This window comes from Melanotaenia boesemani, chromosome 9, assembly GCF_017639745.1.
Source record: "Melanotaenia boesemani isolate fMelBoe1 chromosome 9, fMelBoe1.pri, whole genome shotgun sequence".
Taxonomy (NCBI): Eukaryota; Metazoa; Chordata; class Actinopteri; order Atheriniformes; family Melanotaeniidae; genus Melanotaenia; species Melanotaenia boesemani.
In genome coordinates, this window is record NC_055690.1 from 35,302,773 (window position 1) to 35,330,421 (window position 27,649).

General features: G+C 43.2%; 1 protein-coding gene across 3 annotated transcripts; it reads right to left on the reverse strand.

The window, feature by feature from the left end:
- Window positions 1–353: 353 nt before the first annotated feature.
- Window positions 354–27,012, reverse strand: supt5h (SPT5 homolog, DSIF elongation factor subunit). Of its 3 annotated transcripts, XM_041995191.1 has the most exons (31): window positions 26,797–27,011; window positions 26,483–26,587; window positions 25,426–25,585; window positions 25,280–25,345; window positions 23,457–23,462; window positions 20,963–20,974; window positions 20,807–20,876; window positions 19,775–19,843; window positions 19,427–19,492; window positions 19,316–19,346; window positions 19,161–19,229; window positions 18,797–19,048; window positions 17,541–17,630; window positions 17,391–17,461; window positions 17,205–17,310; window positions 17,023–17,113; window positions 16,436–16,572; window positions 16,196–16,351; window positions 13,987–14,133; window positions 13,766–13,912; window positions 13,349–13,474; window positions 12,938–13,022; window positions 10,560–10,667; window positions 10,371–10,473; window positions 10,166–10,293; window positions 8,204–8,312; window positions 7,968–8,126; window positions 7,701–7,869; window positions 2,760–2,957; window positions 817–912; window positions 354–653 (listed from the first exon to the last, which is right to left on the reverse strand). In XM_041995191.1, the coding sequence occupies exons 2-31, from the start codon at window positions 26,567–26,569 to the stop codon at window positions 513–515; spliced, it is 3,255 nt and encodes a 1,084-aa protein (XP_041851125.1). In that variant the 5' UTR covers window positions 26,570–26,587; window positions 26,797–27,011; the 3' UTR covers window positions 354–512. The 3 variants fall into 3 exon arrangements, with proteins under 3 accessions (XP_041851125.1, XP_041851126.1, XP_041851127.1); XM_041995192.1 differs by lacking the exon at window positions 23,457–23,462; XM_041995193.1 differs by lacking the exons at window positions 354–653; window positions 817–912 and adding an exon at window positions 2,364–2,677 and having other exon boundaries at window positions 2,710–2,957; window positions 26,797–27,012.
- Window positions 27,013–27,649: the final 637 nt, after the last annotated feature.

Below are 27,649 nucleotides of genomic sequence, written 5' to 3' on the forward strand. Positions count from 1 at the left end.
CTCTGGTTCAAAGGCAGCTTGTGTCTGAACATCATCAGACCAAACCCAACACGACACGTCATGTCGTGTTTAACCAGCAGTGCTGGCAGATTTAAATTTCTACCAATAGTTCGAGACACGTGACAAACTTCTTCCAAACGCGATTCTGTAAAAACTCAAGTTTTGTATCTCATTTGTTTGACTTATTATTTATAACAGATAAAAATCGAACTACTACTCGCCCTCGGTGGTACCAGAATCTGAGTCGTCAGCTCACAGGAAGTGATGCCGATACGTCTACCGCCTCCCGGTGGCTGAAGTGGTTCACCAGCAGTTTTGGGCTGATTTGATAAAAACTCTTGGACACAAAGAGAACGGCTTCACAGTTTATTGACACGATGATTTAAACCTCCAACAGTCCCGACAAAACGATGAGAAGCACTAAAACCAGATTCAGACACTAAACAGAAAACCTAAAACAAAAAGCGAGCGGAGAGGACAGATGGTACAGTAACACCCCCCCCGGCCGCCCCTCAGTGCTCGAGGCGTCCCAGGAACCTCAGGTTGAGGATCTTCAGCTGGTCGTCCAGCTCCATGCGGACGATGCCATCGTCTCCGTCGATGCTCAGCAGGATCCCTGTGGCCTCGCGGTCTTCTCCCAGAATCACCTTCACCTGCACACAGGACAGTGAACGCAACATTACTGGAGGTTCACTGTGTAACCATGGCAACGCATTTTAAAGCTCCCGTTTTCTAAAACATTTTCCCATCCTAACGGTAACAACGGAGGCATGAAAAGTCTTCCAGAATCAGGTTCAACGTGGAGGCGGTCGTTACCTTGTTGTTCTTGGTGGGTGTGACGGGCTCCAGGTGGTCGCTGCTGATGCTCACCACCTTCTCTGTTTCCTGCATGAACACCGAGCACATCCCTCCCTGCCGTTGGGAAACACAAAAAAACTAAAATGTTGGCAAATTTTGGGACATAACGTGTCAACAGATGCTTTTTAAGCACAGAAACCTGAGAGTGATGTTTCAGTAACGTACAGCACAACTTTGATCTCCGCTCAACAATGAATCTGCTGGAGTTTCAGATTCAATGAATCGATGTGATGAATGAACTCGAACTGGGACCAGTAAACCATCAGACCCGTCCTGGATAACGCCGAGCTGGGACCAGTAAACCATCAGACCCGTCCTGGATAACGCCGAGCTGGGACCAGTAAACCATCAGGCCCGTCCTGGATAACGACGAACTGGGACCAGTAAACCATCAGACCCGTCCTGGATAACGCCGAGCTGGGACCAGTAAACCATCAGACCCGTCCTGGATAATGCCGAATTGGGACCAGTAAACCATCAGGCCCGTCCTGGATAACGCCGAACTGGGACCAGTAAACCATCAGACCCGTCCTGGATAATGCCGAACTAGGACCAGTAAACCATCATGCCCGTCCTGGATAATGCCGAATTGGGACCAGTAAACCATCAGGCCCGTCCTGGATAACGCCGAACTGGGACCAGTAAACCATCAGACCCGTCCTGGATAACGCCGAACTGGGACCAGTGAACCATCAGACCCGTCCAGGATAAAGCCGAACTGCGACCAGTAAACCGTCAGACCCGTCCTGGATAACGCCGAACTGGGACCAGTAAACCGTCAGACCCGTCCTGGATAACGCCGAACTGGGACCAGTAAACCATCAGACTCGTCCTGGATAACGCCGAACTGAGACCAGTAAACCATCAGACCCGTCCTGGATAACGCCGAACTGGGACCAGTAAACCATCAGACCCGTCCTGGATAACGCCGAACTGGGACCAGTCAAGTGGAGTAGATCCAGTGGCCTCAGACGCAGCAATGACTGTACAACGGGTAAAGTGGGACACACACAAAGATTATTTGGCTCCTTTTGTTCCGATTGTGCCTTTTGTCCCGATTGTTTATCCTAGAAGATCCGGTGGTCTGAGGTGTGTTAAGAACGAATTTGTCCCAACAATCGGAAGTATTGAACATGTTCAACATTTATGATAAAAAATCTTCACGTGTGAGGAACGCCGACGACTCCTGACATGTGACTGCGGATGGTGAAGTGGAACGGAACGTAGCCAATCAGAGAGCGAGCTGACTGCGGAGCAAGGATGGACATAAAGTCCTGTTCACGCCGTCTGCTTTTCAGACCAGCATCCTTATGGATGTCCTCTGCCTCGCTGGGTGCTGTGTTTTCCGGTTGTTGCCATGGTTCTTCTTCTTCCTTTTGTTGGATCACGCGAGATTTCCGGCTCGGAGGACCAGATTCTTGATCGGCTGCAGGACAGCATCGCTGCGCTAAGCCACCACACAGTACGATCAACATGGTTGAATGCCTGATTTTTTATCTTCATGTATGGGTCTCTAACAGATTTAGAAAATCCTTATGCATGTACCAGTCTTAACTACATGTGAACTGTCTTCTTCTATGGTGCTTTTAAACCAAACAGGCTCTAGCTATCAAACAAAGCTGCTATTGCAGTTTTTAAGCGTCGTCATTCAGAGACACGAGAGTAAAAATGGAGGCACAAACATGGAAGCTGCCATGAATGTGGACTCATGGCAGGCAGATATAAATGGTTCATTGTGAGAATAAAAACGTGGACTTTGGATTTTGTTCCAGGCTGCATCATTACTCAGTGCTGTTAGATAAAAGGTGCTGTTACTGATGTATTGGATGTTGTAAATCTGCTGTTTGGGATCATTCTTCTGCTTTATGATGATGTCTGAGTCCTGGTCTGGACTTTCTCACCGTGACGCTCCTGATGACCCCGATCTGTCCCATCAGATCCATGACAGAGTCCTTTACTCGGACCAGGATGTCGGTGGTCACCCAATCGCTGTTGCCCTGCTCAATGTTGGAGCCCGGGGTGTGAGGGTTGTAGCCTCCAGGAGAGGGCGCTCCGGGGGTCATGGGACTGTAGCCCACTGGGCTGGGACTGGGACTGGCCTGTGGAGGCAACACGAGATGATGTAAGAGCTGAAGCACATCTGGACGCTACAAGATACCCAACACAGAGAACTTTATCAAACAGATACTAGATCATTAAAGAAAAACAGCTGCTCTGGACACAAGAAGAGAACCCTGACGTTCCAACGAGATGCTCTACGTACACACACACACGCACACACACACGCGCACACACATATATATATCTAAATTGATCGGAAAACATATATATATATATATATATATATCCTCTGGGGCCTCATTTATCAAACTGTGCGCAGCAATGCGAACTACAGGCGGCTTCTGCGGTGCAAAAATGCTGCGCACTTCTACTTTATTTGCTTTGCAAATCCATTTAAATCTGCTTTTCATTTGTACTGAAGTACTGATCATGTGGCTGCTTATGCTGAGATGACGGTTTAAGGTTTGTTTATTAATTATTTTCAGGGTCTGCTGAGCTGCAACTCTGATCCACACGGACTCGAACTTGCGTACACGATCTCAGACCTGAGATTTGACCGTATCCTACACTCACATGCCAGTTATTAAATGCCAAACCTTGCGTGGAAACGGTCAAGCACAGAGATGTCCGTCCTCTGTTTGTTTGATAAATGAGGGCCATTGATCTGGCCGAGTGCGGACGAATTGATAAGCTCCAGTAACATAACATGTAGAAGCTGGAGCTTTTAACCCCAGTATAAACCAGTGTGTAGCAGCTTTTAACCCCAGTATAAACCAGTCTGTAACAGCTTTTAATCCCAGTATAAACCAGTGTGTAGCAGCTTTTAACCCCAGTATAAACCAGTGTGTAGCAGCTTTTAACCCCAGTATAAACCAGTGTGTAGCAGCTTTTAATCCCAGTATAAACCAGTGTGTAGCAGCTTTTAACCCCAGTATAAACCAGTGTGTAGCAGCTTTTAACCCCAGTATAAACCAGTCTGTAACAGCTTTTAATCCCAGTATAAACCAGTGTGTAGCAGCTTTTAACCCCAGTATAAACCAGTCTGTAACAGCTTTTAATCCCAGTATAAACCAGTGTGTAGCAGCTTTTAACCCCAGTATAAACCAGTGTGTAGCAGCTTTTAACCCCAGTATAAACCAGTGTGTAGCAGCTTTTAATCCCAGTATAAACCAGTGTGTAGCAGCTTTTAACCCCAGTATAAACCAGTGTGTAGCAGCTTTTAACCCCAGTATAAACCAGTCTGTAACAGCTTTTAATCCCAGTATAAACCAGTGTGTAGCAGCTTTTAACCCCAGTATAAACCAGTGTGTAGCAGCTTTTAACCCCAGTATAAACCAGTGTGTAGCAGCTTTTAATCCCAGTATAAACCAGTGTGTAGCAGCTTTTAATCCCATTATAAACCAGTGTGTAGCAGCTTTTAATCCCAGTATAAACCAGTGTGTAGCAGCTTTTAATCCCAGTATAAACCAGTCTGTAGCAGCTTTTAATCCCAGTATAAACCAGTCTGTAGCAGCTTTTAATCCCAGTATAAACCAGTCTGTAGCAGCTTTTAATCCCAGTATAAACCAGTCTGTAGCAGCTTTTAATCCCAGTATAAACCAGTCTGTAGCAGCTTTTAATCCCAGTATAAACCAGTCTGTAGCAGCTTTTAATCCCAGTATAAACCAGTCTGTAGCAGCTTTTAATCCCAGTATAAACCAGTCTGTAGAAGCTTTTAATCCCAGTATAAACCAGTCTGTAACAGCTTTTAATCCCAGTATAAACCAGTCTGTAACAGCTTTTAATCCCAGTATAAACCAGTCTGTAGAAGCTTTTAATCCCAGTATAAACCAGTCTGTAACAGCTTTTAATCCCAGTATAAACCAGTCTGTAGCAGCTTTTAATCCCAGTATAAACCAGTCTGTAACAGCTTTTAATCCCACTATGAACCAGTCTGTAACAGCTTTTAATCCCAGTATAAACCAGTCTGTAGCAGCTTTTAATCCCAGTATAAACCAGTGTGTAGCAGCTTTTAACCCCAGTATAAACCAGTCTGTAGCAGCTTTTAATCCCAGTATAAACCAGTCTGTAGCAGCTTTTAATCCCAGTATAAACCAGTCTGTAGCAGCTTTTAATCCCAGTATAAACCAGTCTGTAGAAGCTTTTAATCCCAGTATAAACCAGTCTGTAGCAGCTTTTAATCCCAGTATAAACCAGTCTGTAGCATCTTTTAATCCCAGTATAAACCAGTCTGTAGCAGCTTTTAATCCCAGTATAAACCAGTGTGTAGCAGCTTTTAATCCCAGTATAAACCAGTATGTAGCAGTTTTTAATCCCAGTATAAACCAGTATGTAGCAGTTTTTAATCCCAGTATAAACCAGTGTGTAGCAGCTTTTAATCCCAGTATAAACCAGTATGTAGCAGTTTTTAATCCCAGTATAAACCAGTATGTAGCAGTTTTTAATCCCAGTATAAACCAGTCTGTAGCAGCTTTTAATCCCAGTATAAACCAGTGTGTAGCAGCTTTTAACCCCAGTATAAACCAGTCTGTAGCAGCTTTTAATCCCAGTATAAACCAGTCTGTAGCAGCTTTTAATCCCAGTATAAACCAGTCTGTAGCAGCTTTTAATCCCAGTATAAACCAGTCTGTAGAAGCTTTTAATCCCAGTATAAACCAGTCTGTAGCAGCTTTTAATCCCAGTATAAACCAGTCTGTAGCATCTTTTAATCCCAGTATAAACCAGTCTGTAGCAGCTTTTAATCCCAGTATAAACCAGTGTGTAGCAGCTTTTAATCCCAGTATAAACCAGTATGTAGCAGTTTTTAATCCCAGTATAAACCAGTATGTAGCAGTTTTTAATCCCAGTATAAACCAGTCTGTAGAAGCTTTTAATCCCAGTATAAACCAGTCTGTAGCAGCTTTTAATCCCAGTATAAACCAGTATGTAGCAGTTTTAATCCCAGTATAAACCAGTATGTAGCAGTTTTTAATCCCAGTATAAACCAGTGTGTAGCAGCTTTTAATCCCAGTATAAACCAGTCTGTAGCAGCTTTTAATCCCAGTATAAACCAGTCTGTAGAAGCTTTTAATCCCAGTATAAACCAGTCTGTAGCAGCTTTTAATCCCAGTATAAACCAGTCTGTAGCAGCTTTTAATCCCAGTATAAACCAGTCTGTAGCAGTTTTTAATCCCAGTATAAACCAGTCTGTAGAAGCTTTTAATCCCAGTATAAACCAGTATGTAGCAGTTTTTAATCCCAGTATAAACCAGTCTGTAGAAGCTTTTAATCCCAGTATAAACCAGTCTGTAGCAGCTTTTAATCCCAGTATAAACCAGTCTGTAGCAGCTTTTAATCCCAGTATAAACCAGTATGTAGCAGCTTTTAATCCCAGTATAAACCAGTATGTAGCAGTTTTTAATCCCAGTATAAACCAGTCTGTAGCAGCTTTTAATCCCAGTATAAACCAGTATGTAGCAGCTTTTAATCCCAGTATAAACCAGTATGTAGCAGTTTTTAATCCCAGTATAAACCAGTCTGTAGCAGCTTTTAATCCCAGTATAAACCAGTCTGTAGAAGCTTTTAATCCCAGTATAAACCAGTGTGTAGCAGCTTTTAATCCCAGTATAAACCAGTCTGTAGTAGCTTTTAATCCCAGTATAAACCAGTCTGTAGCAGCTTTTAATCCCAGTATAAACCAGTCTGTAGAAGCTTTTAATCCCAGTATAAACCAGTATGTAGCAGTTTTTAATCCCAGTATAAACCAGTCTGTAGAAGCTTTTAATCCCAGTATAAACCAGTATGTAGCAGCTTTTAATCCCAGTATAAACCAGTCTGTAGCAGCTTTTAATCCCAGTATAAACCAGTGTGTAGCAGCTTTTAATCCCAGTATAAACCAGTGTGTAGCAGCTTTTAATCCCAGTATAAACCAGTCTGTAACAGCTTTTAATCCCAGTATAAACCAGTATGTAGCAGCTGTCAGACTGGGAGGTAAAATGATGTAAAATGAATGTATGAATAGATGTAGCAGCATAAAGGTCGACCAGAAGAAGAAAGCAGAATTTATTACTAACAGAACTTTGTAGAAATAACACACAGATCAACAGTGACCAAACCTTTTCTCATCTCATCGTTCTCTCAAGTTTTGGCTTTCAGGAGAAAAAATATTGTTATTGAAACAAACACACAACAGAAACTATTTCCATGTTTCCACTTTTTCCTCATTTCCAGTTATTCCTGCTACTATTTACCTGCTATCCTCACTAAACCAACTCCAGCTCAGCTGCTTTGTGGCGCCACCGTGCATCAGAAACGTCTTCTTGGCTTTATTTCAGCCATAGAGGAGCATTATTTTTCTTCTTTTCACACACACATAGAACTTTCTGCTCACTGGTTGATCTTTGGCTGCTCCTGATTGGACATTACAGGCAAGGCTAAGCTATCAATCACAAATGACCCCACAGAGTTACACACTAGCGTTCCTGAGAAACTGCTGATGATATAAGCCGGCAATCTAGCAGTTTTAAGGTTAATGGAAAGAAAAAGGGTCCCAATGTGCAGCTGTGTGGCACTCCAATGGAATGACAATAGGTAGTTGAATCCACAATAACTACACTCCAATTCAAACCAGGAAGTGTTACCTCCCTAAGTGAGACCTCTGTCTCAGGTAACAGACATGACTGATCAGGTGGAAGGTTTCAGAAGCAACACTGATCAACAATTGTAGACTTGTGCCGTGTTCATAGTGGGACGTTCTAACCCGAGCCTCTGAATGCAGACATAAATAAGAAATCTTTTGGTACCTGGTAAGCCATGGGGGAGGGCGTGGGGTGGTAGCTGGCTGGTGAGTGTGTGTTCTGGTATCCGACAGGTGAGGGCGCCACCTGGTGGTAGCTCTGAGGACTGGGACTGGGCTGGTAGGAGCCCTGTGGGGATGGGGCGGCATACGGCGAATACTGCTCGGTGTTATACCTGGACAGACCAGAAACATGGAGGGGTTACAGCGAGACATCGAAGAGGCCAAAGATATCTGCTGAGATCTAAACATGTTCATGCTGGTTGTTGCTCACATAGCAGGAGTCCCAGGAGTCTGAGGGTTGTACTGAGGGTTGACTTGTGGAGACGGGACTTCTGGGTAACCTGGGGTCTGGGGGTTGGGGGTTGCTCCGTAGCCCTGAGGAGACGGGGAGGGCTCGTCGTCGAATGGAAAGTCATAGTCCTCATCGTTTCTGCAGAGATGACAAAAAAATCTAAGACAATGGAAGAAAGAAAAGTGCAACCTGAAGGTTTACGGGACCATGGTTACCTGGAAGGTGTGTTGGGGTTGCTGGGATCCCAGGCGCCGCTCTGACCCGGCGTCCTGCTCCCATCATGCAGCGGGGTCTGAGAGCCGTAGTGAGGTGTACGACTTCCCGCTATACAGAAATAGATGGATGTCGAGATAAATACTGAGAATATTCCAACTACTTCAGTTTATTTTCTATAGAACCCGGCCAATACTGGATTTCTGGAACGGATACAGATATTTTTATCACAGCTGGTTTCAGTCCGACCTTAAAGGCAGGGTCTGTAGAGCTGAGCCAACTAAAAGAAACCGCGGGGTTCCCCAAGGCTCCATCTTGTGGTGGTGGTGCTCAACATCTACATGCTGCCACTCGTTCACATAAAACAATAAATATGTTACCACACCTATGCCGATGACACACACATCTACACAACCATCTCGCCAGGAGACTACAGTCTCAGATGGATTGATTAGGGTAAAGATTGAGTGTGCCAGAACTTTCTTCAGTTAAATGAAGACAAAACTGAAATAACAGTTTTCAAACAGCGAATTTAAAAAACCACCAACTAAGCCAGAAATCAGAGAGAAGTCCCAGACTCAGACCTGAATTTCTGGAGGACTAAATGACTGATGTCTCTGCAGGATTTCTGTTTCTTAAAGCCAGAAAGTCGCCATTTTAAACACCTTTAGCTTTGTGGCTCGTCTGATCTGGTTTTTGGTAGAAAATTAAACAACTAAATGAACATCCTGCAAGATTGATGATTCCATAATTTTTGCCAGGGGATGTAAACTGTGTTAACACACCTTAAATGTAAAGTTATTATGTTAAGTAGAAATATTTCATTCCTATGACAGAAGAGCCTTCATGATAATTTCTCTGTCATTGTGGTAACTGGTTAAAATGAGTTGACGAGATTTAAAAAATGACCAAAAAACCCCCAAAACAAATGAGCATAAAATACAAATACAAACTCCTCCATCCCTAAACGTTCCCACTTAGGAATCTCATTATAAAAATGACATGACTGCCTGTGGTTTGAGAACCAGGAGACTTCAAACTCAGATGAAGCTTAGAAAAAGGACAAAACACTGATCCGAACTTCGCTGTTTTGTACATCCAGACTGGGCTGAGTTAATACGAGGGAAAGGATGAGGATCTCTAATTACCTAAGCTAAGCAAACAACTCTGTTTTACAGGTTATATTGAATAATAGAAGTATTAGCAGCCCGACAGAATTATCTCACCTCTGGCTGAAAAGCTCTGCTCATTTAAGGCCAAATTTTTTTTTTTTAAATAGTCTACTTGGAAGGAAAATGTGGTCAGGGTGTTCATGGTGGTTTCTATCCAAGAAATCCAATCCAATCCAATCTGGAAAGATTTAGCAAAGCCCAGAGGTCGAAGTTAAAAAGGGCATGAAAATAATTGTCATGTTGTTTTATCTGAATACAAAGTTTCTCAGAAGGTTTTTATTTGTGCCAGAGTTTATGGAAATGGTCCAGTTACCCAGAACTACCACGTCTTTGTCCTTTTCCTCACCTCCATTCAATCAGGCTTAACCAGCTGAGAAACATCGCATCTTTTTCACTCCCTGTCAACCAGTTTTCAGCGCATCTTTTTAATCAAAGTATCAGAAATCCCTTTAATTCCACTATCAGTCCAAACAGAAACATTAACTTTAGTTTTACTGGTGTGAAAACGAGGAAAAGCCGACATCTGGCAACACTTTGTGTTTCACTGAAAGACCCCAGGAGAGCTATTTGCTACACAAAGACGAAATATTTCTATAACACCGCCAATGTGAGAAAGTACATTTGCCGATGGCACGCTAAGCTAATGTTAGCTTCGGCTAACATGAAAACTACGGACCCAGCCCACTAAGCTCAAGAGTCCAGGAGGAAGTTGCTGCAAAGCATCGAGGTGCTTCGTACAATCGAGTCGAGTCATGGAGCAGTAAAGACATCTCTAATCAGCTGGTTTCTTACCGTCATGAAGCGGAGTCTGAGATCCATACATGGGTGTTCTGGAGCCGGTTCCATACATGGGGGTCTGGGAACCGTACATGGGGGTGCGTCCATGGGTGGAGGTCATCCCAGCGTGTCTCTTGGCTCCCCTGAAGGAAAGATGGAGGTTTTTATACAGTTGGATGGACAAAAGTGAAACGAGCTGCACAACAGAAGGTTTACGAACATGGTGGTCAGTCGTTGTCGATCCACGGAGATGGTCTGACAGGTGGAGTGCAGCTCCACTCGGGCGGTGGACTCCGTCGCATCTTTCACCACCCCAATGTATCCTAGGAAACCGAGACAACGTCTTCACGATTATCCTGTTATTAACAACTACGAGGACTTCACCTTCCTGATGTTCCCTCAGTCTGACCTTTGTAAGGACCCTGGGAGATCCGGACCGTCTGACCAATCAGCTCGTTGTCTCGTCGTCCTCGGCCCCGCCCCATTCCTCCTCCACCTCCCCCTCTCTGCTGAACACCTGCAGGACCATAAACCACAAACGCTGAGTCTTAAAGAAGAAAAACCTGTTTTGAACCTCAGATCTTTAACACCGTTCTGTTTCTATAGAAGAAAAAAGGTTTAATCCTTCTGGGTCGCTTTATTTCTGCTTGTTAGAACATTAAAAAAAAGTCTAAGACTGCTATAAAAACATGAAAGATATAGAATATTTTTCCACTTTTGCTTAAATTGCTCAAGCTAAGTCGTATTAAAAAATACCAACTATTATATAAATTATTATAACACGTTAAATGGCAGTTTAATTACTGAAGCCAGCGTTTTTATGAGAAAAAAACTGTTATTTTCCATATAATGCAAGGAAAATATTTCATTTTATGTTCTTTATATAGCACTTTTCATACATTGTGTAACTCAAACTCCTGTACAAAAATAAAATAAGTTAACAAGTCACCCCAACCCACCCACAGTCAGGAAGAGATATAAACCAGAGACCTAAAAATGATATTACACACACATAAAACCAACCAAGGTTAAAAGGTTTATAGTTGCAGAGGCAGAATAAAAAAATTAAAATTAAAAAAATAAAAGATAAATTATTTAAAGCCTAAATTCATCATTTCTAGATTGGAGGAATTAAAAATGTGAAGAACTGGAGGTGTAATTGCATCAGGCGTGTAGGATGACGTCACACCGTCTCTCCGTGTGAATCTCCAGTCCCGTGTTCACCAGCTGGTCCGGTCAGGTGTTCACGTGAATCTCCGCCTCCTCCCGGAGCCTTCCCTCCCAATAAACAGCTTCACCCAGCGAGCAATAGCAGCTCATAGTTTTCTAAGCAAACTGACGGAGAGCGGAAAGAAGCGTTCCCCTGCAGACGATCAGGATCCGAAATGACCTTTTAAAGAAACTTCGGTGGTTGGTGAAGAAGTTGCCGGATAAAGAAAGGGACAGAACCTGGATTAGCTTCGGCCTGGTACTTCCAAAGAGAGCCCTGCGGGAGCTAAGAGGCTACGGTTAACTCGGAGCTACCTTGTACTGGACCGTTAAGTTATCACAAGCGTGTTTGCACTTCGCACATTCGTTGGCAGACGAGGCGAGTCGGGGGTGGGTGGAGGGTGGGTGGCTCATGACACACTTGTTTTGGTCTACAGGCTTTAAGACAAAAAGAAAATGAATAAAAGAATATTAAATGAAAATAAAAGCCAGGCTAAAACAGTGTTTTCAGTCTATGTTTAAAAACACCAAACCTCTGCTGTTCTGTAAGCGTGGACCATAGGAGCTAAAGGCCCTCTCACCATAAATGCTAAAAAGCCTCCACCTGAAGACCGGAGGGTTCTACAAGGCTCATAATGTAAACGCAGTCCTGATAAATATTCAGGATGGAGACCTTTAAGAGCCTTAAAGACCAGTAAGAGAATCTGTGCGTATCTTAAGGAAAACTGTGATATCTGGTCAGGAGGTTTAAGGGTTAATCAGTTCATCTTCACTCACATTTGTGCTTCATGACTTTTATCTTCCAGCTGATTCCATGTTGTCCTGCAAAGAGGGGGTCTAAAGCAGGGATGTCCAGTTCTGGATCGACCTGTCGGACAGGTTTTACAGTTTCCCGGCTCTTAAACAGGCTCAGGCGGAGCTGCTTTTTAAATTTTTTTATTATACTTCATTAATCCCAAAGCTGGGAATTTCTTTCTCTGCATTTAACCCATCCTGGTTGCTAGGCGCAGCCCGGGGAGCAGTTGGGGGTTGAGGGCCTTGCTCAGGGACCCAGTTGCCAGCCCAGGGACTTGAACTCAGGTTCTCCAGAACCAAGCCCAACTCTGTAACCACTATGCTCCCACTCCCCTCCTGAGGAGATTCATTTAATTAAAATCATGTGTTGCAGCAGGAAAACATCGAACACCTGCAGCACGACTCGCCCTGAGGACCAGAACTGGACGTCTCGGGTCTAAATGATCCTTTGTTTTAATGAGAGGATGCAGGCGGTGATGATCACCAGCTTTAACCCCATGACAGGTTTGTGCTTCCTCTGTTCTCCCCCATCAGACGCATGCATCCACACACATCTGCTCACTTAAAAAACCAAAAACAGCAACCCTGAAGAGGAAGCTCTGTTTAGTCACGTTTAGGTGGTTCGGAGTCGAGTCCCTGTTATCTGAACACTAACAGAAACAAACATGTCCGTCACGTATGAATATGGAGGATTTTTTATTCCTTTTTCCAGGTGGAAGCCGGTTTTCTTCATATTTATTCTCTTTGATGCTGTCAAACACTCCAGATGTGTTCTGGACTCACCTCCTCCACCGTGGTGCATGGGGCTGCTGATGCGAGGGCTCATTGGGGCAAACCCCCCCACCGTGAAGTTGGTAACGTCTCTGGGCTGAAAACGGCAAACACACACGCGCACACACACACACACACACACACACATTAATACTATGACAAAAGAGTGAAAAAAAAAAGAATGCAAAAAATAAAAAAATGAATGCAAATAAATAAAAGAACAAATAAATGCATGAAATAAATGTTAAATAGTGTATAAATAAATGCATAAATAAACAAATGAATGCATAACATTTAAATATTTGAATCGATTATATAATTATAATAATTAATCATTTTAAATGAACATATATGATAAAACATTAATTAAAAAGCACAAGAAGAAGAAGATGGTGATGATGAAACCAAAGATGAGGAGCAGACCTTGGATCCACCAGCCAGAACCAGGTGTCTGGTCTTGCAGACGAACATGCCTCCGTTCTCCACCAGCTTCTTACAGTGCAGGAAGGCGAAGCCTCGGAACAGGTGTCTGATCTCACCTTCACGGCCCTGCAGGAGGAAGGTCAGGTTGGTGACAGCAGACATGGATGTTCGGTGCTTCTGCATCATCTCCCACTGAGCAGGACTTATAGATGAGAGAAGCCATAATGTGAAGGAGAACTAGACATTAACAGAAGGAACTAAGTCTTTAGATTCGCTCCTCTGCATAAACATCTGAACTCGTGGAGTAAACCATTGTAGTTCCTGGGAAGAAAGTCATAATTTTCCCAGCACCACGATCTCTAAATAGCCAGTGTAAATATTTAGCTGCAGCTGAGTGACGGAGGAACTCCTTCATACCGAGTGGGGCCCGTCGATGACCTTAACAATGTCTTTGACGTGGATGTTGTTCTGCTCCGAGTCCAGCGCCACGGCAAAGCGGTTGTCCTTCCTGCGGTTCACCGCTTGGTGCCGGACGGTCAACACCTTCCCGTGCATGTTCAACACCTGAGAAGAAGATCAGCTGTTGGTTTTATGGCTGCAGACGCCTTTCTCTTGTCAGCTCAGGAACAGGCTGTTACCTGGAATGTTTCTCTCTCCAGCCGAACAATGACGCCGACTGTCTGTGGGTCCAGCTGGACCAGCTCCCCCCACTCATGCTGCCCTCCAGCATCAACACCAGATGCCGTCTCCGAGCAGAGCTGCAGGTCTCTGGGCAGAACCTTCAACTACACAACAGGATGAGATGAGAGACGGCAGGATGGAGAGCAGACATTGAAAAAACATCTCCATCTGAAGGATTTCTGACAGATTCTTTCTCCTGATAGAATCTTAAATAAATTAAAACCCATGATTAAGGTCAGTAATGGAGAAAACACATCCTTCTTCCCAGAGAAAATTGGCCCATTGAAGAATTGTAATATCCATAATCACAACAAATGTAAAGTTAAAAATATTGTAATGATCTCTTTGAACCAGTTTTGATGATTTAACAGAAAGACGAGTCAAATGTGGACTGGGACCACTCCCAAAAACAAAATTAAACAAAAGCTGTCACATCAGCCGCTAACAGCTCTAACATCAGCAGCTCACAGCTATAACTTCGGCCGCTAACAGCTATAACTTCAGCCGCTAACAGCTGTAACATCAGCCGCTAACAGCTGTAACTTCAGCCGCTAACAGCTGTAACTTCAGCCGCTAACAGCTGTAACTTCAGCCGCTAACAGCTCTAACTTCAGCCGCTAACAGCTCTAACTTCAGCCGCTAACAGCTGTAACTTCAGCCGCTAACAGCTGTAACATCAGCCGCTAACAGCTCTAACATCAGCCGCTAACAGCTCTAACTTCAGCCGCTAACAGCTCTAACTTCAGCCGCTAACAGCTGTAACTTCAGCCGCTAACAGCTGTAACTTCAGCCGCTAACAGCTATAACTTCAGCCGCTAACAGCTATAACTTCAGCCGCTAACAGCTCTAACTTCAGCCGCTAACAGCTGTAACTTCAGCCGCTAACAGCTATAACATCAGCCGCTAACAGCTATAACATCAGCCGCTAACAGCTCTAACTTCAGCCGCTAACAGCTGTAACTTCAGCCGCTAACAGCTGTAACTTCAGCCGCTAACAGCTGTAACTTCAGCCGCTAACAGCTCTAACATCAGCCGCTAACAGCTATAACATCAGCCGCTAACAGCTCTAACTTCAGCCGCTAACAGCTCTAACTTCAGCCGCTAACAGCTGTAACTTCAGCCGCTAACAGCTGTAACTTCAGCCGCTAACAGCTATAACTTCAGCCGCTAACAGCTATAACTTCAGCCGCTAACAGCTATAACTTCAGCCGCTAACAGCTCTAACTTCAGCCGCTAACAGCTATAACATCAGCCGCTAACAGCTATAACATCAGCCGCTAACAGCTATAACATCAGCCGCTAACAGCTCTAACTTCAGCCGCTAACAGCTCTAACATCAGCCGCTAACAGCTCTAACTTCAGCCGCTAACAGCTCTAACTTCAGCCGCTAACAGCTCTAACTTCAGCAGCTAACAGCTATAACTTCAGCCGCTAACAGCTCTAACATCAGCCGCTAACAGCTCTAACTTCAGCCGCTAACAGCTGTAACTTCAGCCGCTAACAGCTCTAACTTCAGCCGCTAACAGCTCTAACTTCAGCCGCTAACAGCTCTAACTTCAGCCGCTAACAGCTCTAACTTCAGCCGCTAACAGCTATAACATCAGCCGCTAACAGCTCTAACTTCAGCCGCTAACAGATCTAACTTCAGCCGCTAACAGATCTAACTTCAGCCGTTAACAGCTCTAACTTCAGCCGCTAACAGCTCTAACTTCAGCCGCTAACAGCTCTAACTTCAGCCGCTAACAGCTATAACAACAGCCGCTAACAGCTCTAACTTCAGCCGCTAACAGCTATAACATCAGCCGCTAACAGCTCTAACATCAGCCGCTAACAGCTCTAACTTCAGCCGCTAACAGCTCTAACTTCAGCCGCTAACAGCTATAACTTCAGCCGCTAACAGCTCTAACTTCAGCCGTTAACAGCTCTAACATCAGCCGCTAACAGCTCTAACTTCAGCCGCTAACAGCTATAACTTCAGCCGCTAACAGCTATAACATCAGCCGCTAACAGCTCTAACTTCAGCCGCTAACAGCTCCAACTTCAGCCGCTAACAGCTGTAACTTCAGCCGCTAACAGCTCTAACTTTAGCCGCTAACAGCTCTAACTTCAGCCGCTAACAGCTCAGAAAGGAAGAGGATATCTGATCTGGAGTCAAAGAGCAGGTACCTCGTGCATGGTGAGGTCTGAGAACAGGATAACAAAGTTCTCTTCCACTCTCACGATGAGACCGGTGTCACCTTCGTATCGTCCAGCGATCACCTTCACGTGGTCGCCCATTCGGAAATATTTCCTTAACTCGTGAGCTGGGAACTCTAGAGGGTCCTGGAGACATAAAGACCGGATGAGGGATGAGCAGCTTGGTGTGGAAGAGCTTCAGGTTTTACACAGCGGAGTGCGTCTCTTTACCTTCAGATCTTCATGTTTGGGCATGATGGTGATCTTGTTGCCATCCACACTGAGGATTTTTCCCTGCAGGTTGATCAGCTCTCCCTCACACACCTCCACATTATCCCCAGCCTGAAGGTTGTGTTCACGCTCCTTTCCTGCAAAAGCCCACGCACTTGGTTTTAGCCAACAGTTAACTAGAGTTAATTTAACGTTTTTACTACGAGATAAAAAACATGAAAGAAAAATTTGTGGGAACAAACACAGAAGATGCTACACTTTGCTCATAAAGAGATGAAGCGTTGATCCAAGGCAGGATGGATCCATGTTTTCATGATGTTTCCAGCAGATTCTGAGTCAAGCATCTGAATGTGGAGCTGAAATGGAGACTCATCAGACCAGCAACGTTTCTCCATCTTCTATTGTCCAGTGTTGGTGAGTGTGTGTGAATTGTAGCCTCAGTTTCCTGTTCTTAGCTGACAGGAGGCACCCGGTGTGTCTTCTGCTGCTGGAGCCCGTCCCACCATGTGTCTGATCATCACTGATCATTTATCTATGTGGGCTGCTAGCAGACATCTGGTCCTGTGTGGGGACTTGTTTGTCCTTACCTGACTCAGTGACCACCTCCAGATCGATTCCCTCCGGCTGGTCTTCGAACTTCTCCAGCTCCGACAGCGTGGGCTTCACCCCGTCTGTGATCTGTCAGAAACAAAGCAAAGCGGCTCACGTTTCTTCGTCTCCACGAGGCGATGGCAGTCTGAACCGGATCTAAAACCCACGTCCTCCTCACCACAGCAGACATGGCAAAGCTCTTGAACAGGAAGCCTTTCCGGCTGTACCGGTTCCCCTCGAAGATCATGAAGTCTCCGTCGTGGCTGACCTCTCCTCCCAGAGACCTGCCACACAAACCATCAGCGTTTCCATCTCTATTCAGACTCTACAGCAGAAACATCAACCTGTGGCAGTGACTTCGTACCGGATCTTTTCAGCATCAAACAGCCTCTGTCCGGGTCTCTTGAACTTCTTCCTCTTAGCGAACCAGTCTTTCTACAGGACACACACCACACGAGTCAGCCATCGTTGAGAAGCTGGAGGGGATTAAAACGCGGGTGTGAGGCGGTCCTACCAGACTCATCTTGGCCTTGATGCGGTCCAGGTCTATCCGAGGAATCATCTTCAGTGAGATGGTGTTCTGACTCGGTTCTACGTAGTCCACCTGGAAAGCAAGTCAAAGTTTATCCTGGATCTCATATCAGGAAGGATGAAAGCCGACTGGGATCAATACTACTGATCAGTTTGTGATTAATTCGAAGAGGAAGGACGGCTGCTTCCTGAAATCAGCTCCAGAGCTGCTGCTTAAAAACACGCAAGAGACATGTTTCTGATCCCCCAGATATCCTCATTTAAACAGTCTAACTTTTAAACAAACACAACAATTAAATAATTTACTTATTCTCTATTAATTCAGTAAATTACTATTAAACTAAGATTCAGTTTAAAAAATCATTTAATTTAGTTTAATTGCATCTATTAAATTGAACTATTATTTCCTTATTTATTCATTTAAATATTGAAATAATTTAGTAGTTTATACATTTTAATCTACACATTTAATACATTATTCAATTAAATCCAAAAAATAATTTAGATTATAATTCACCTATTTTAATTTAATTATAATTACATCTTATTTAATGAATCATTTAATAAATTATTTGTTTTATTATATTAATCATATAATTATTTAAATAAAAATCTCAAATAACTTAATGTTATTTTTAATTAATATAAATTCCATTTGATAAAATAATAATTTTAATTTAGTTTATTTAACTTAATTATTATGTCATATTAATTATTTCAATAAACATTTTAATTATATAATTTAATCATTTTTATTTATTAATTTAATAAAGTAAAATATCTAATAAACGGTTTATATTAAACTTTTATCATTTTTGTATCATTTCAATTTAATAAGTATAATTCAATCTATTTAATTATATTAAATTTAAGACATTTCATTTATTATTTACTTTGTTTTAATTAATCTTTTTTGTTAATTTCACAAATAATTTCATTCATTATTTTTATTAAAATAATTCCAGTTATTGAATTGTAGTTTTATTTAATAAAAAATTAATAAATGTACTTATTCTTTATGTAATAAATGTATTTAACAGTTACTACTCGGTTGTATTTTATCTAATTATATGAATGATTTAATAATAAATCTCTGATTTAAAAGGAATCTGGGAATGTTAAAAAGCAGGTTCGTTTCCGTGAATCTGAACCTGTACGACGACGTTCGGACGAGTCACAGACCCAAACACCCTGCAGAGAAAAGCTAGAAGGTGCGGCTCCTCTCTGCTGGTGGTCTACCTGAGCGATGTCATCCTTGTACAGGCCTCTCTTCAGCCGGACCCAGGATTTGGGCTTCAGGTTGGTCACCTCTTTCACCACCTTCAGGACGTCCGTCATCTCCTTGATGGGAACCATCTGCTGGTTCCAGAAGCCCATCCTCAGGTTGCCGATGCCCTCGATGGCCGCCTTCACGTGCGTCTGCTTGTACGACTCCACGTAGATGTAGCCTTTCACGTGATCGGGCGCCACCACAGACTTGATCTGCAGAGGCTGCAGGAGACGGACACGAGTTCATTCCCAGACTACGGGATCGCTCTGCTCCGCTACGACCTGACCAAACACGATCGGCCACGAGACTCGAGAGACGAGACTCGAGACTTACCGTGTCGGTGAACTGGTAGGCGATGAACTTCCTCATCAGAGCGATGGCCGTCGCCCTCTCCTCTCCGATCTGCAGGCACAACACACGAGCTGACGTCTTTCCTGCTGGTGTGTGCGTGCATGCGTGCAGGTGTGTGTATGTGTGTGTTTACACACCTTGCATTTGACTGTCCACAGGTTGGGGTCCCTGGAGACAGAAGAGAGAAATTAACCAGCGAGCAACTGGAATGTCATCCGGGAGCTGATTGGTGGAGGATGTTTACATACTTGACTCCAGGAAGCAGCTGCTGCTGGGTGATGTCATCAGAGAGCTCCTCCGAGCCTCCAGAGTAGCTGCACACCACAGAAGAAGAAAGAAAACCGTGTTTAAATGAATGATCCGGTTCAACCGGAACCTCGGCTGCTTCATGTGGACGAGGGGAAGAGCCGGCTCAGATCTTATGTTTGTTTTCCATCAGCTGGTCTTAATTCTTTACTGTCTCTCTGTTTAAGTCGGACTTCTGCTTGTGTGTGAAATGTCGACACGCTGACGGTAAACCTCCATCTCTGCTTCGTATCGCTCACCAACGTGTTTAAAAGCTGAGTGAAATGAAGAGATGCAGCTGAAGTACTCACTGCTCGCCTGCTGAGGACTTGGCATATTTCCTCATGTAGTACTCGCCCAGCGCCTCCTCTCTGGAGTCTCTGCAACACAACACACACAGTCAGCCTGGAAAACACAGCGTACACACTCCTTCGGTTCATGGATGAGGCTGTAAACTCTGCTGAGGAGGCGAAGCTGCTTCGGTCCAACCTTCACGTTAACAAGCTGAAGGAAAATATCCCGCTAATAAAAAGCTGCTGATTATCAGGACGAACCTCAACCGAGACGTAAATATTCTGTTTCATTTAACCCTCTTGTTGCCCTTTGGGGCCATTTTGACCCCTGATGAAATGTTTGTCGTCGGTTGTTCAACACGATGCTCTTCATCCCACTTCGCTCACCTCACACTAAAGGTGTGACGAACAACTGACAGTTTTTAACTACATGCTTTAAATAAGAGAAACTTGGAACCATTTTCACCCCAGAAGCACAAGGTGGTTGGGAGGAGGAAATAATAAAGAAATAAATACAAATTAAAATAAAATTAATACAGAAAAATGTACTAATTTGCTATTATTATTATTAGTATTAGTATTATTATTAAGCAGTAGGGTTAAATGGACATTTTTTATTGATGTCTCTACAAACCAGAACCCTGGCGGTGCTGCACTCATGTAGGACGTCCCCGTTACTTAATTCTACTTATTCTAATTATTTTCTGTATTAAAACCACCAGGAATTAATCCTAAAGATCCTGAACTTTCTGACTGTCCATGTGGGACCATGTGATCAGATCAGGGAGGAAAAAAACACGCGTGTTACTGCTTCCGTGTTTTCATGGGAAAGAACGTCAGAGGAAGAGTTTTTCCCTTCAAACTAACGGATGAAATCCTCCTGCTGGGATTAGACATGAGGCAGGGTTGATGGTGGAGGACGTCTCAGCCTGTGAAGCAGGACATGAAACAGGAAGTCCACCCACCATGTTTCTCCTCCTGCAGGAGAACCAGCAGCTTCTAGCACGAAGGAAACATTCAGCAACATCCTGTGGAGGGGGCACGAGTTACCTCCAGAGGTTCTGCAGCCGTCTGGATCCAGAGTGATCTTCATCCGGGACCACATAGTCCAGGTTCGACACTGAGGGAGGAGAGGAGGGGGGTGTTAGATCATAATGAGATCAATTAACCCAGATTTTACTTAAAGAAAAGAAAAACAAGTCTTACCTTCAGCCTCCTCTGCTCAGGTCCATCCAGGAAGGAAGAGGAGCAGCAGGAAAGAGGGATAGAAGAGAAAGAAGAGGGAAGAATAAAGAGGAGGAGGGAAATATAAGTCAGATGGAAAGAGAAGGGGAGATGAGGAGAGATGGGGAGAGGGTGGGGAAGTGAGGAAGAGGATTGTGATCATGGCAGAGTCAGGCAGCAGCAACACAAAGCATGATGGGAGAAAAAAACAACAGAAAACAAAGTGATTAATGGTGACCGGAGCACAGAGAAGCATGGCGGCAGCGGCGGCTCAGACAGGACCGTACAGTAGAAACAAACTACTCATCATCATCATCATCAGTGTCTGCTGAGGTTCACTCCCCCTCCAGCTTCTTCTCACATGATGCATTCACTGCACCTCAGAAGTAGGAAATCAGAACTTCAACAGGTTTCATTTCAACAAGCAAATCTTAGTTCTTGGTTTTTCTTCTTTTCCAGTCAGAAGTTGGAAATTCTGATAAATAATCCAACAACAACAAAAACAAACAAACAAGGACCAAGTAAACAAGCATCTCCTGAGTTTCATAAACATCATTTCACCCATTTGTCCCAAAAACTTCACGTTTTTTCCTTCTTCGTTTTAGAAAAAAGGAGGGTATTAGTCGGGAAACGTGTTTTTCAGAGTCGACTTTTCTTTCCCGTTCTTGTCCAGACCAGGAGAACATTACAGTCTGTAGGAACCTTGTTCATCAGGAGATTTTCTGAACATTAAAGTCAACATGAAGAATGAGTCAACATGTTATTTTTAACCAGACTGTGTTAATCATCTGTGTTTTTCTGTTCTGTCTGCAGATAAAACCACAACCAACATGCAATTAAAAACAGAAGACAATGATTTCCATGTCTCATGAAGTCATATTTTATTCCCAGTGGAAGATAAACAACATGTCAGATGTTGAAACTGAGACATTTGATGGAGAATTTGAGCTCGTTCGGCCAGTTCAGCAGCCGGACTCTTCTCCTGTGAAGCTGCTGTGATGGATGCAGGATGTGGTTCAGCATCATCTTGCTGAAATCTGCAAGGCCTTCCCTGAAAGAGACGTTGTCTGGATGGGAGCAGATGTTGCTCTAAAACCTCCATGTACTTTTCAGCATTGATGGAGCTTCACAGATGTGGAAGCTGCCCACGCCATAGGCACTAATGCAGCCCCATCCCATCAGAGATGCAGCTTTTCACCTGTCCACTGATAACAAGCTGAATGCTCCCTCTCCTCTTTAGTCTGCAGGACACGCCGTCCATGCTTTCCACAAACTAGTTCACATCTTCATCCAGGTTTCCACTTTGCCTCAGACCATTTTAAATGAGCTTTGGTCCAGAGAAGATGGAAGATGCTGGTTCTGGATCTTGTTCACATCTGGCTTCTTCTCTGCATGATGGAGCTTTAACCTGCATTTGTGGGTTTCAGGGTGAACTGTGTTCACAGACAGTGGTTTCTGGAAGTCTTCCTGAGTCCATGCAGTGGTTTCCAGTAGAGAATCATGTCTGCTTTTAATGCAGAAGATCACCAGCATCCAGCCTTGTCCCATGCACACAGAGATTCCTCCTGATTCTCTGAATCTTCTGATGATATTCTACACTGTAGATGGAGGATCTTCAAAGTCTGAGGAACATTTTTCTGAAATTGTTCCAGTTTTAGATCCAGTTTGTCTCAGATTGGTGAAGCTCTGTCCATCTTTCCATCTGAGAGACTCTGCCTCTCTGAAATGCTCCTTTTATACCAGTCATGTTACTGACCTGTTGCCAGGTAACCTGGTTAGTTGTCAAATGCTCCTCCAGGTGTTTCTGGTTTGTACCAGGTACTTTTCCAGCCTTTTGTTGCTCCTGTTCCAACTTTTTCCATCTGATTTACTATCAGCTCTTATTTTCATCACATGGTGAAACGTCAGTTTCATCCTCTGACATGTTTTTATCTTCTACTGGGAATAAAATATGAGATGATGAGATTCTGATTTGAGTTTTTGTGTATTTTGTTTCTACTGTAGATCCACCTTCAGTGAGGATGATAATCATCATCATCATCATGAGGCACATAAAAAGCTCCGCCCACATGTTAGTCCCCAAACTAAAGGTGAAACATGGCAGTCGCTCATCAGGCAGCAGATTCAGGCAAATGACCACATTTGGTTCTCTGAACAACATCAACACTGATTCTCCAGAAAGCTTCAGGTTCGGATGGAAACTAAACTTTTCTTTTACATTTTTAACCTGATTTAAAGAGTTTCAGACTGAAGGAACTCAGTCAGATTTAGTTTGAATCGGGTGTCTGAACATTTGTCTACAAGCTGCTGATGGATTTGCCCTCGGTGCTTCCTCACGGCTCGCCACACACAAACACAGCTGTGCTGAGATGACGGGGTTAATACAGTCAGACGAGGGGGTTTAAAACATGGATGAGACTGATGGTCCATTTGCTCTACGTGGATATCAACGACAACACCAGAGCAGGAGATTTACCGTTAACTGGAGACCACATGAAAGACAGCGAGGGACGCCGTGGGACAGAGAGAGTTCAGTCAGAACACCGAACATCCGACCGAGGCGTCACATGAGAGCAGCAAACAGCAGCTTTAACTCCGCTTCCTCCTCCTCGCTGCAGGTTTTACACCACCAGGAGCTCGGCTTTTATTTATTCAGACTTTTAAAGATCTCTTTAGACGTCCCACGTTAAACGTGACGGTCCGTACGGAGGAAGAAAAGTGCCAAAATTCAATAAATAAAACATTTAACAACTCATTAATTAAATATGTGATTATCTTTGATTTTTTTATATCTAATTTATTGCTTTAATTTAAACTTATTTTAATATTTATTTTTATTGTCGTCTCTTTTTCCACATATTTATCTTGTTTTTACAATTCAGGCATTAACGGGTTAAAATGTGAAATGAATATGAAACATAAACATACGCGTCAGGAATTAACCCTTCAAAGTCAAAGCCATTTTTGCTCCACCAGACCGCGACGTCTGATTAGTTATTCTGCACAGCAAGTCACTACAAATCGAGCCCAGATAATCAATCACTGCAGAACCAGTTTCCTTTTACTTTCATGTTTAATGATTGCTCAGTTTTTACTGAATTGTGACACTTTTCTCCCTCCGTAACTGCCAGTGGCTAAAAATAAAGACCTGGAAAAATGTGGTCGGATTCTGGGTTGAAAAAGTCTTTTATGACAATCAGCATAAATAAAAAGGCTTAAACAAATCAACAACAACTGACTTAATTCCACATACAGTCATGTGAAAAACAAAGTCTACTCTCTTAAACTTGTCAGGATTTACACACCAGGACATTAAAACTCATCAGACTGTCCCAGTATTTACTACAGTGAGATAAAATGCCTCCCGGGGGTGTAAATGGTCTGTAAGACGGGAAAACATGGCGCCACTGTTAGTCCATTTCTCACAGCGTCGTGGTTGTAGCTGCAAGTTTAGTAGTAACAACCCTGTTGTGTTTGTGTTTCCACCACTTTATGTGATAAATCAACCGATCTGAGACACTTTTCTCATTAACTTTGCTTCAACAACAGCTTTTCCATTTTAAACTGCACCAGCTCCGGCTGTGGTCTAAATGCCAGCATTTGGAAACAGTTTCCTCCTCACGTTTGAATGATCTAAAGGCTGGAAATGTTTGCACTTTCACACCCACAGCCTCAAACATCACCTACATGAACTCTGCTCACACACCGCAAACATTAAATCTGATTCCTGACATGCAGGAAGTGATCCAGATGGTTTTAACCCGGCGGCATTCACGCCGCCCCAAACGAGTCTCTCTACCCGCTGGAGCGGACCAATCAGCGCCCTCACTCTGGATGTTTTCTGGGAAGCAGAAGTCCCTCTGATACCACCAATCAGATCAGCCCTCTGAGGACCAACTCAGCTCAGAGTCTGAAACAGCTTCTTCAGATTAAACCAGTCTGCACGTCTGTTCCTAAACAAAAAGACTCACTAATTATTATTCTGAGAAAAACATCTGCAGTAAAAATATCTGTGCACATTCCTGAGAACAAGTTGGTAAATTCCAAACCGCGTATGGAAACGTTCCCACGGTCTAAACATGCATAAACCAGGCTGGCAGATGAGGGTCCTGATGTGGAAATCCACATGACCGTTTCAGCCACAGAAAACCGACCAGCTGGAGGTTTAAGAGCTAAAACTTCCTGTTGATTACAATGCTAAGCTCCTCCGTTTCCATGGAAACGTTTCTTCATCCTTTTCTTCAGATCTGGGTCTGAAACTAGGTGACATTACGTCTGTACGTCACTGAGGAGTCTCACCTTTCTCCAGAATATCCTCTGCTCCTTCCTCCCACTGCTCCTCGTCATCATCTTCATCGTCCACATCTAGACAGACACACAGAGGGACAGTTAAAGCTCCGCCCTTCCCGGGACAACAGCGCTGAGGGACAGGCGTCGTCCCGCACCGGCTTCATCCAGGATGAACCCTCCGTGTCTCGGCTTCTTCCTCGGGCGATCGTCATCATCGTCCTCTTCCTCCTCTTCATCATATTCCTCCTCATCCTCCAGGTCCTCCCCCTCCTCGTCTGCTACTTTGTCGCTGCCCACAGGGCTGGCCGCCTCTTCCTGGTGATGGATCACAGCAAAAATGGCTGATGTTCAAGCGCGCAGAGGTCAATGATGCATCATTTTCCAGAAAAACACAAGAAAACAGACATGGCTGTACAGTTTGTCCCACTTCAGGCCCAACAACGGGGTTAACTTCAGGTCTGGTATGTAATACAGATCCACGGATCCACTGGAAGTCCAGAATCTCAGCTAAATGCACATGAACACCATCTCCATCATCACCAAACACAACAAACAATAAAGGTCCATAAAAAGATGTAAACACAGGCTATGATCCGCATGTTCATCTGACGGCATGAACACAAACAACATCTCTACTGAAAGCAGAGTAGGTTTCAGTCCAAATGGTGCTCTGATGGATGAAGCTGTTCCAGCCTGGTAGAACTGGCTTGCAGACCTCACTGAAGAACACCTAGCTAACTCTTCACTAAAACCTCTGGAACTTTGCTCTGTGTCACTTCAGCTCCATGAATCTTTGCACAGATTTGTGGTTTTCTGGTGGTTTTTCCTTCACTGCAGCAAGTTTTCATGAGTTATATACGATAAAATGCAAACACGGCAGCATATGTGGTGATGCTTCCACGTGATTAAATCTCACAAGTTTTATCTTTATTTTTTATACCAGGATGGTTTTCACAGAGTTTAGAAGAAAAATTATTCACTAATAATTAAACATTGGGGGTTGACAAGCTTTACTAGTGTCTGTGCAGTTTTCTTTCATTGACCATTTTGCAGTTTAATTAAAACCCACCGTGAGTCATTTTCCGGTGTTTGTATTTACATGCATTTGGGGAATTCACTCCCATTTCTACTCTACACTGAAATTTTGATGCACCTCAGAATCCTTAACACTGTTTACCTGACCGGTTAGCACCTAGCTAGCGGTTAGCATACCTCATTGTCGTCAACCTCTTCGGCCTCTCCGTCACTGCTGCGTTCACTCTGGTTGTCAGAGAAGTCGCTGTCCTCACTGTCAGACATTTGCAAGCTGTGGACAGACTGCAGCAGCGCGACTTGTTTTTATTAAACCACTCAAAATAACCCAAACTCAGAGCGTGCAGCTAAGTTAGCAGACATGTAGCATCCAGCCATAACAATCAGGCTAGTGTAGCAAGACATGCTAATCTTGTTAGCATGAATGTAACCAATCTAATATTCAAAGAAATGGAATTAATCTTTAATTAAAGAATTCAGGAAATTCTACCTACCCGTTTGAGCTCCTCGTGGTGAATGTTATCCTGTCTATGTGGTAACAGACGTTAAAATCAGCTTAATGCGATAACTGTGATGTCGGACGTATTCTCGTGAACTGCGAGATTTCGAAAAGCTGCGCACTGCCGTAAAACTCTCGCGGGTTTTGGGCAGCGGATAGTTAAAAAGGTAGGAGGAGTCACTCTGCCCCTTTTAGCTAAAATGTGTTATTCGCGATTACTTTTTTTTTTTTTTTTTTTTTTTTTTTTTTTTTTTTTTTTTTTTTTTTTTTATTATATAAGCCATCTTTATTGTACAAATTCAATCATACAGTAAGCAACAAACAGTAAAAAATACAAAAAAGGATACAAAAAAAGAAAAAAAAAAAAAAAAAAAAAAAAAAAAAAAAAAAAAAAAAAAAAAAAAAAAAAAAAAAAAAAAAAAAAAAACATAACAGTAACATACATACAGACAGACAGAGGGGTACATGACAAAAAACTCAAAAAGTTATAAGGACAACTTCAAGGCTTTATATATGTCTAGGGTTTTTATAGCCTTTTTGTTTTTTAAACCTTGCAAGGATTTAAAATAAAGAACCATTTCAATTTTAAATTCCTGTATCCTTGGTTTTTTCTTGGACCACTTGCATTTATGTATGAAAAATTTACCAAATAAGATAAAAATATTCAACATAAAGATTCTCTCACTTTCGATCTCACAATTCTCATAAAAGAAAATTACATCTTTTTTCTTTAGCTGTACTTTTTTGCTGAAAGACATATTAAAAAGGAACTCAATTTCCAGCCAAAAAAAGCGGACACAAACGCATTCATAAAAGAGATGACCAATAGACTCAGAGCAATCAATACA

What these genes read in the sequence shown, in the direction of transcription:
- supt5h (XM_041995191.1), bottom strand. Translation starts at nt 26,569, where the DNA reads ATGTCTGACAGTGAGGACAGCGACTTCTCTGACAACCAGAGTGAACGC. An exon ending in TGTGGACAGTCAAATGCAAG is followed by an intron (nt 19,230 to 19,315) that starts GTGTGTAAACAC and finishes TTGTGCCTGCAG; the next exon opens with ATCGGAGAGGAGAGGGCGAC. An exon ending in TCATCGACGGGCCCCACTCG is followed by an intron (nt 13,475 to 13,765) that starts GTATGAAGGAGT and finishes TTCCTCCTGCAG; the next exon opens with GGCCGTGAAGGTGAGATCAG.